General features: G+C 44.4%; 1 protein-coding gene across 5 annotated transcripts in view; it reads right to left on the reverse strand.

Annotated features, from left to right (window-relative positions):
• ASH2L (ash2 (absent, small, or homeotic)-like (Drosophila)) overlaps positions 1-4,698 on the reverse strand; it is a 31,716-nt gene extending 27,018 nt beyond the window's left edge. For 2 of the 5 annotated variants that reach the window (XM_008590788.1, XM_008590787.1), the window contains exons 1-4: positions 4,017-4,697; positions 3,309-3,375; positions 3,044-3,189; positions 159-247 (exon numbers count right to left, since the gene is read on the reverse strand). In XM_008590788.1, the coding sequence (XP_008589010.1) occupies positions 159-247; positions 3,044-3,189; positions 3,309-3,375; positions 4,017-4,204 (490 nt within the window). In that variant the 5' untranslated portion in view covers positions 4,205-4,697. Of the gene's footprint in view, positions 1-158; positions 248-3,043; positions 3,190-3,308; positions 3,376-4,016 lie in introns of all 5 variants that reach the window. The other 3 variants (XM_008590792.1, XM_008590789.1, XM_008590790.1) reach the window with 3 other exon arrangements.
• Between the last annotated feature and the right edge of the window lie 4,680 nt (positions 4,699-9,378).

Below are 9,378 nucleotides of genomic sequence, written 5' to 3' on the forward strand. Positions count from 1 at the left end.
ATTTGATCTGAAGTAGGCAACAGCAATTATTCAGAACTAAATCCCAATTTAACTTCTACTAACTACTAGGCAAGGGTCTCTTGATTCTGGTAAGCCCAGATCCCTTTTCTTTCCCAGTGGGCACAATCATTTAAAAACACTCCAGAGTTTGTTCTTACTTGCTTGCTTCCGGAGGAAATAGGTATTCCCACTATGATGGCATACATTGCAATGAAAACTGTAGTTGGTCATGAAAGGTAGACAGGATCTGCACAACAGCCAAATTGTACAAATTAGTGAACTTCTGAACACATATGTCTTTATGAGACATAAATCAACAGTAATCCTTTCCCTTCAGTGAAAGTTAGATAAACATATTAACATATTAACACACCCTTAACATGTAAAAAGGTCATCAAAACCAAAACAGGGCTCGTAGTTTTACAAATACCTGGATTTTTCTGTCACAAAAAGTTAATAAGACATTATACACCATAATGGACAATTCAGCATCTGGAAGGTTCTCATTGGCACCTTGTCTAGGCTAGTTTCTTTTCTGAGCACCTAAAGAGTATGCCAGGTCAGCTGCAGAAGACAAAGTAGTCTAAGATATACATTTCTTTAAGGTGCCAATTAACATTGTTGGAAAGGGCAGACAAAATGTATGAAAAGGTGAATTAAAAATGTGAATTTTTTTTTTTTTGTCTTTTTCCGTGTCCGGCAACGGATCGCAACCCTCAGTGTTGCCCCCCGTACCGGACATTATAGCAGTGCACCACCGGGCCGGCCCCTAAAAATGTGAATGTTTAAATGACCCAAGTAGTCACTTCAAATTTAGAAGTTGGGAAGACTTTCAAAGATACAAGTTATGAACTGGATTGGGAAAGATGAGTGCGAAATATGAGTGAACTATGTGTAGAGATGAAAAAGCGCAAGCAGGTGGCAAACAGGTGTAAGCACGTTTGTCTGAGACAGGATTTGTCAGGGCTTGAAAGGTAGGAAACAGGTGGAATTGAAAGGCAGGAAGCCAGGTGGGACTGAATTTTTTCTTTGGGTAATGGGAACTCCTTGAAGGGGAAGTCCTGTGGTTTTAACTGATAAATTTAATGACAGGATGGGTCTGAAGGAGGAAGAGTTTAGAAAAAAGTGAATATATATATAGAAGGCTTTTGTAGAAGTCTCAGCAGAAGGTAAAAAAAGCCTGGCCTAGAGTGATAATAAAAATGGGAAGGACAAGCAGGCGTACAGGAAGAAAAAAGTCAGTAAAGCTTGGAGGGGAGCAGGAGGTGAGAGGAGTTCTAACCACTAAGACTGGCTATATCATAAAGACAAAACCTTGTAAGAGGTGAGCTTCAGGCAGGAGAATACCTGCCTGTTTAAAGGCAGAGAGGAAGAAGTCAGTGGAGGGGGGAAATTGAATATGGAAGAAAGGGAGGACAAAACAGAGGAACTGACACATTTGAGAAGGGAAGCGTGGTGATGATTGTGCTGGATAGCTGGGAAAGCACAGGGAGAGCTCGGTCTTGGAAAGGAGAAATTAACAGAACAAAAGACCTTTAGTATAAACAGCTTAAGTTAGAAAAGAAATAAAAATAAAGGCAGGTTTATTTTGCACTCTACTGAAATGAGATCAGGGTTTCCTCAAAGGTTAGGTTCCCGAGTATGTGCTGTCTGCCACCTATCACCACCACTCAAGGCATTAAGAAACATTCTTAGGAATGTTAAGACTAAGTTCCCTCACCTTCTCTTCTCCCTAGAACCCCTTCTCTGTTAAACAGCCTGTTGTGATCAACTCAGTTGTAGAAGACAAAGCCTTCTAAAGATAGGTAGGTATATGGTTATTTTAATCAGGTGTACAGAGCAGCCATTTTCATACCCCGCTAGCTCACATTGTTTATCTCAATTGTAAAAGATAATCCATCCCACCTAGCTGGGCTTCAGGTACGAACTTCTCAAATTCAAGTACAAACTGGATTCCTTCCAGTCACCTCTCTAATAAATTTCTTTTCCTAGGCTCTGTCTATCCAAACAAATTCTTGGCCAAAGTGGTCCAATTTCACACCACTCTAAGTGATCAGCCTTTTCCTAGGCTCTGTCTATCCAAACAAATTCTTGGCCAAAGTGGTCCAATTTCACACCACTCTAAGTGATCAGCCTTGCTAGAGTGTTTTTCCTACAGATCTCTCTATCAAGATCCATTCTTTCTTCCTGATCCTTCAGTATTTTTTTCTTTTTAAAACACTCTATCCTAGGTCACCAGTCACATGTTAATTGGGACATTAGCATTTCTAAAACTCACTTTAACTTTTAACTGGAAAGCATACAATAAATTATAAAGGAAGGTATTTCTTCACTACTCCATCCAAGGGGGCTAATTTCCCAATTAATGCAGCCTTACTGAGATAGTCTCATTTAAATTTTTTAGTATAATATGGACCGTAAAGAACATTAGAGAGCCAGCAGTAGGGTTATTCCAATAGACAATGAGTCAGTAATGCTCACCTGCTAGCTGTTGACCAAATTCCTAGAATAAGGAAAGAAGCCTTTCATTCTCAGTCATAATATGATTTTGATTCATTAGAAGCAGTATGTGTTTGGAAATAGGTTTTACTAAGGAGAGAACACAGGATACCTAAAGTAGTGAGTCAGAAGCAATGAGAAAGGAAAAAGAGGGCTCAGGCATGAAGAGCACTGTCATCTCAAATTTTTGACAAGCTTTGTCAACCGTATACAACAATTCTTTCTGAAAAATCCAAAACACCCATTACAAGGTTCAAATGATATTGTCTCAAATTTATTTGTACAATGATTTGTAACTGCACAGTTTTGTCTTCCAACCAGGTTGCAAATTCAAAGCAGGGACAATACCCACCTTTGTACCTATGAGGGCTGTGCCCTCAGCAGAAAACATGCTAAGGGAATTAAAACAATTCCTGATTCAAGACCGTACTCACTGAACGGGGGTTAGGAGACACAGGAAATACTATGTATGTATTTTGCCTACAAACTATTCAACCGTTTCTCTATTCAAAGCGATCCTCACAAGACTATGAAAAGTACTCACGAGGTATCTATGCCAAAGGAGTCCGCTGTGAACCATTTTGTACATATCCCACATTGCAGCTCTACCTCTCCCAACTGCCGGCCACTCTCTTCATCCACGGAGCCCGCCTGAGTATCCATCACCTCTGAAGTATCCCCAGCACCTTCCTGTGTCCACAGAAAAATTAGAAAACCCAATTAGTTGACTTGAATGTATTCTTGATTAGCTTAAAAATTTAAAAACAAACCCTGTTTTGCTTTGCAAACATCCAAAAAGAAATACTTACTAGTGTATCTTTTCCATTAGAGGATTCTGTCTCCAAACCACCACTTACATCGACCAAGTTTGCATCCCTATAACATAATGAAAGCACTCAAGTAAGAATTTTCAAGGAACAAACCTTAAAATGCCTATTCCCAAAGAAGATGATCAAAATACAGCTGAACTTCACACTCCTACAGCTCTTTGGGCTGAGCCTGTTTCTCAGATGCCCAGGGTTACTGTCAAGGTATTAGGATAGTGTGGCCAGGACAGACGCAGGCCCACGCAGCGTGCACAGAGAAGCCTAATCGGCCCTAACACACAGGTCCACGTGGGTTGGAGCTGGTCCTGGGAGAGGGTCACGGAGACGCAGGTCTCCCACTCTGTTGCCAGAGGGACCGTTACGTCTTCCAGTCTGGCACGGCAAAGTGGTTTCTTTGTGGGATAGCTGAGGGGCTCCTGACAGAGGAGTGAGCTCCCAGCCCGCCGCCCGTGTGCAAGGCCGGAGACCGGACCAGAACCCCGCTCTCGCCCGGCGTGCAAGGGGCGTGGCCTGGGACCCAGCCCAGAGGGGGCGGGCCCAGCGGCGCGCGCGATTACCGTCGCCGAGGGGCAGGGCAAGCCGCCGGCCGCAGGTTCGCAGGGGGCGGGCAGGAGGGCCCCCGGGAGCCGCGGGATCCTGAGGGGGCCGGGCTCCCTTCCCGCATCCTCCTCCGGCCGCAGGACGTCTTACCCGCTCTCAGCCTCTCCGGAACTGGGCTCAGTTGCCGGAGCAGAAGGTGTCCCCTCTCCGGCCGGAGTGGCTGCTGCCGCTGCCACCGGCTTCGTCTCCCCGTCTTCTGCCGCTGTTGCACTTGCGGCCGCTCCTGGGCCGGGTCCGGCACCCGCTCCCGGGCCGGGTCCGGTTCCCGCCGCCGCCATCACTGCCGCCTCCCAGACTTCTCGCGAGAATGCTATCTCCGTCTCGCGCGATTCGCTGCCGGGTACTGTAATCTTCAAATGGTAAAGGCCTTTGGGTGGGCCCACCGCCTGCCTGAGGCATACGCGCGTCAGGCCCGCTTTAAGGCCGGGTCGGGCAGGCGGAGGCGGGCCAGGAGGCGGGGTTATTAGCTGGGTTCCTCTAGGACTTAATTCATGTCAGGGATGAGCGCTGGGCACTCCGTGGCTGAGAAGCGACCACCGCGCGGAAGAGGCGCCTGGAGCGCTGGCTGCGCACGGACGTGGCGCGCCGCGTTGTCCTCGCAACGTTCCAGAAAGACAGCCGTCGCCCCCCCGCCCCAGATGTGGGATTTGTTGTGCCGTCCTGTGATCTGCCACCTTGAACACGTTTCCAAATGGCCTGTAGGGATGGGGATCTGGAGTCTGATTCCGGAGGCCAGGCTACGCGGGCAGGGTGCGCGCTGGACGGTGCGCGCGGGAGCAGGTGCGGGGGCAGGTGCGCGAGGACCCAGAGCTCAGCCAACTTCGGCGCTTAGCGAAGGGACAGGCACGGACGAAAGGGAAGAACCTGAGAAGTCGACAGCAGCTGGTAGCTGAAGTCACTGGAGTAAGTGGAGTCATTCAGACCCATGGGCCCCAAACTTGAGAATACAAACCTGGAAGTATTCGGGCCAGGACAGTTTCCAGAAATCAATGTTTACATCGATTCTATTTTCTAAAAAGTTGCTAAGGACACACTCTTCTCCCACTTAGGAAAGGCTACCTCCCTGCAGTCACCAATCTAATCTTACTGTGGTATGTTGTCCCAGGGCGTCTGAACCTGTGGGGACCAGACGCAACAATTCGAAATATGTAGATATTTTGATTTACCGATTGTTTCTCAGTTATTTGTTTTTAACAAAATTGGAGGGCCTAATTGAGTTACCTGCTGAAAGATTATTTAAAAAATTGTTGGTGATAAATGCTAAAATCAGTGGGTGATACTTTAAGGAAAAACAGGACCCTTCCCTCAAAGTATTTCCCCCCAAATATTAATTAATTATTGTGGTGGTTTTAGCAGATGGCTACAAATTTTTTGATGATCTTCTATCCCCTGGATTGTGTGGGCTGGACGTAGTGACTTGCTTCTGAACAACAGAATGAAGAAAAAGAAAAGAGAAATTCTTACAGTACAGAAACTAGCAGACAGACAGCACCTCAGCCAAGTGGTCAAGGTTAACATCACCAGTAAGAAGTCGTGTTGCTGTCATGTACCCCCTGATAGGATGCAATGAGAAGACTACTTCATCTCTGTGGTATTTTCCCCAAATATCCATAACCCCAGTTTAATCAAGAGAAAACATCAGCTGAATCCAAATTAAGAGACATTCTAGAAAATGTGACCAGTATTCTGCAAAACTGTCAAACTCCTGAAAGACAAGGAAGACTGACAAAACGACAGATTGGAGACCAAGGAGACATGACGAGTATAATGTGGTTTCCTGGATTGGATCCTGAAACAGAAAAAAGACATTAGTGGAAAAACTGGTAAAATCTGCCAACCCCAATTCTTAGTTTTGATCAATGTACCCTGGTTATGTAAGATGTTAACATTAGGGAAAGCTGTGTTATGTACAGGGTAGGGCCGGCCAGTTAGCCCAGTTGGTTAGAGTGCAGCCTTATAACCCCAAGGTCACAGGTTGAGATCCCTGTACTGGCCACCAAAAGATTTTTTTTTTTAAAAAGTATAGAGTAAAATCTTTTAACTATCTTTGTGACTCTTGTGTAAATCTAAATAATTATATGAAAATTAAAAGTTAAAAAAAATTCTTTGTGGTAAATTGCCTTGTGATTTGGCATAGAACTTTAAAGGAGTTCAAAGAATTGAGTTCCATTGCTTCAATAAATCTGATGGAAATCTCCTTATTACTTAAACAAAGGTTGTCAGCTCTAACATCTATAAAAATGAAAAATAGAAATAGAATTGATGCTAAACTGTGGAGTATACATAAAGCAAATGTACTTCACAGGGCCTGGTTTTCCAAAGTCTTGCAGTTTCAAATATTAACCTTGCAAAAGACAGGAAATTTTCTCCAGGCTATAGTCTCTGTTGTAAGATAAAGAATTGTAACACAGCAAGGTTGCTGGCTCAAAGACAGATGGGTTACTGATTGATATGTAAAGATACTGGGAAATTGCTGTAAGAAGAGAATGTTTGCTAAGATTAAGCTTTTGTTGGTGGATCGACTTAACTTCTTGCAAATTGCATTATGGAATGTCACCTTGCTTGTCTTACTGAATGTTACCAGCTTCTCTTGTTAAACTTGTTAAACTACTTAGCAAAAACCCCACCTATGTTCTCTTCCTATAACTTCCTGGTGTGGAGAATAAATGTGGGAAGAGAACCCCAATTCGTGGTTAATTTCCCAAATGGAAGGAATGCCTCTCTTCTGAGGGCTCTGGGAGATTAACACCTTTCGGGTCTTCTCACTGCTCAGAAGAGATTGGCTTTGAGTAATCTTTGGCAGTCCTGTCACCCAGGGGAAAAAGGGTGACAGATCTGTGGGAGGCAAAGCAACACTAAACCTGTCTCATTCTAGCAACAATGATGTTCATTCATGGACATATGAATTAATTGAAAAAATAAATGCTCAGTCTCATTAAGAGTTGCATTTCTAAAGCTAAAATTTAACTTTTATGTTTATCAAAATGTGTACTGTATTTGATCAATTGTATACTGATAATTATATTGATAATGCAATGAAGATAATTTTTTAACACTAGAGCCTCATAGTCACAGAAAGTTTTTTAAAATTTAGTTTCAACTTTTATACGTATTTTTATTGCAGAGATGTATTATAGACATTCTATATAGTATAAAAATACATCTGTATTACATTTTATCTTGTGAGGGAAGTAGAATGGAATTCTGAGTTTAAAGAGAAAATGATATGATACAAAATTTCCAACTATTAAAGAAAGCTCGTTCATTTATTTTTTAAAGGGATGATGGCAGGCATTGACTCACTCCATAGGACTTTTTAAAGGTTTTATTTACCAATGCTAATGTTTACAATTCATCTGAAATCCTCTGCAGCTAATTAAACTTAAAGTGATAAATTCATGCAAACAAAACTTTGAAACCAGTAATTTAGAACAATGTCTTTCAAATGTTTTGGGCACAACTCACATAAGAAATACATTTTTCAGTGTAACCCAATATACACATTATATTATTTATAATTGAAATGAAAAATTTATTAAGCAATTTGCACTTTGTATTATTTTTTTTAAATGCCGGTATTGATGCACTAAATTAGATGACCCCAGCAATAGGAAAGACACTGATTTAACGTTGTTTTCAAAGGGCTGAGGTCCGGGAATTGAACCATGGGTGGCACCTACCTCTTAGATGAAAGGCACGAATGATTTCAGCTAGAGTAGTTTCAGGGTGGGGCAGAATCCATATTACCACTGATTGAGAAGTGAATGGAGGGTTGGAAATAGTAACAGTTATTGTACGAGTTTTTCCAGCTTTTAACCAGAGGCATTTTCTTTCTATAAAGAAAAAGCCTGAGTGAAATATAGCAAAATGTCAGCATTTGTTAAATCCTTGTTTGTGACAGGATTATCTGCACTGTTTAAGTATGTTGGAAATAGTCCCTAAACAAATGTTTGGCTCAGAAGGAAAGTGTGCAACTGGATGATAACTGGTAGTGCAAGTTGGGAAACAGGCTGATGAAAGTTTTATTCATCACTAGGGAGCCAGGGGTTGAAGACGTAGGAGAGACGGTGGTGGATGGAGCAGCTTTCTAAAGAAGCTGGGGGAATGGCTGAGACAGCCGGCAGAGCTGGAGGAGGACGTCCCATTCATCTTCTGGCACTGCACGACACAAGAATGTCATTTGTAATTATTCAGGGGAACAGGAGACCAAGTAAAAATACCGGTGGCTGGCAGTGATGGCCTGTCTGAGCTCGGAGAACGCACGTCTGTGGTGGCACCAGTTTGTATCCTCCTTGCTTTCCTCCAACAGCACTGAGCGATTTAAGTGTGATAGCTAAGACAAATGGCAGGTAAAAGTCAGGGCCAGGACCAAAGGGAATCAAAGGTGAGAGTGAGAAAGCAGAGGGACAGGAAAACTGGAGGAATTCACACCCCGAAGTCCAGGTGAGGCAGAAATGCCAAGAGGCTGAGGTGAGAAAAGGGAATATTTGAGTTTCAAAATTTCAGGGGAATTCCCTGCCTCTTCCCCACAGCCCGCTCACCTAGGGGTCAGAGTAGGTCAGTGCAGGACAGAACCAGATCTAATTTCTGGAATTGGAAAGCAAAGCACCTGCCAAAGCTGGGCACCCTTTCAAGATAAGGTGACTGAAATCACCAGCAGAGCACAGAGCTGGAAGTTCAGGAAAGACAAACATGAGAAACATTTTTAGGGGTTCTCTGTCCCCAGTAACACCACTGAATTCTCCCAGTTTGCCAGAAAGCTGATTGGACGCAGCTGCCAGCTAGAGGGTAAATTATTCCATCGTGGCGAAAACGTGGAGCCCACTCTCCTCTCATCCTCAAATACAGGATGCACAACGCTCATTGCTGTTCCTGAGTGATCCCAGGATTATGAGCACCGCTTCTTATTCATTTCCATTTTCCGACTGTTTTACTGTGCACAGGTGTTGCTCGAATCAGAAGTAAATAAAGGCTAAGAACGCCAGAAAGTGATCTTTGGCTCCTTAGTCACTTTTTTCCACTCTGTCCCACCTGCCTCCGACTTGTAGTTCTGTCGTCCCACGCTGGGGTTTACCACAGCTGAGTCCTGCTGTCCAGGCTTTCTTATGCAGTCTATCCCAGCCGGTCCTTCCACACCTCTGCATCACCCCATCTTTCCTCAGAGGCAGCTCAGACTCCTCCTCAGCTCAGTGTTCTCAGGGTGCCGCAGACGCTCTCCGGGTCCTGCTGGATCGCACACCTGCAGCTGGAGTGCACACCTCCCGGAGAGCTCTGGAGCGCCCACCTGCCGCTGGATCGCACGCCTGCCGCTGGATCGCACACCTGCAGCTGGAGTGCACACCTCCCGGAGAGCTCTGGAGCGCCCACCTGCAGCTGGCGCGCACACTTGCCGCTGGATCGCACACCTGCAGCTGGAGTGCACACCTCCCGGAGAGCTCTGGAGCGCCCACCT

This window comes from Galeopterus variegatus, unplaced genomic scaffold (genome assembly GCF_000696425.1).
Source record: "Galeopterus variegatus unplaced genomic scaffold, G_variegatus-3.0.2 Scaffold6371, whole genome shotgun sequence".
Taxonomy (NCBI): domain Eukaryota; kingdom Metazoa; phylum Chordata; class Mammalia; order Dermoptera; family Cynocephalidae; genus Galeopterus; species Galeopterus variegatus.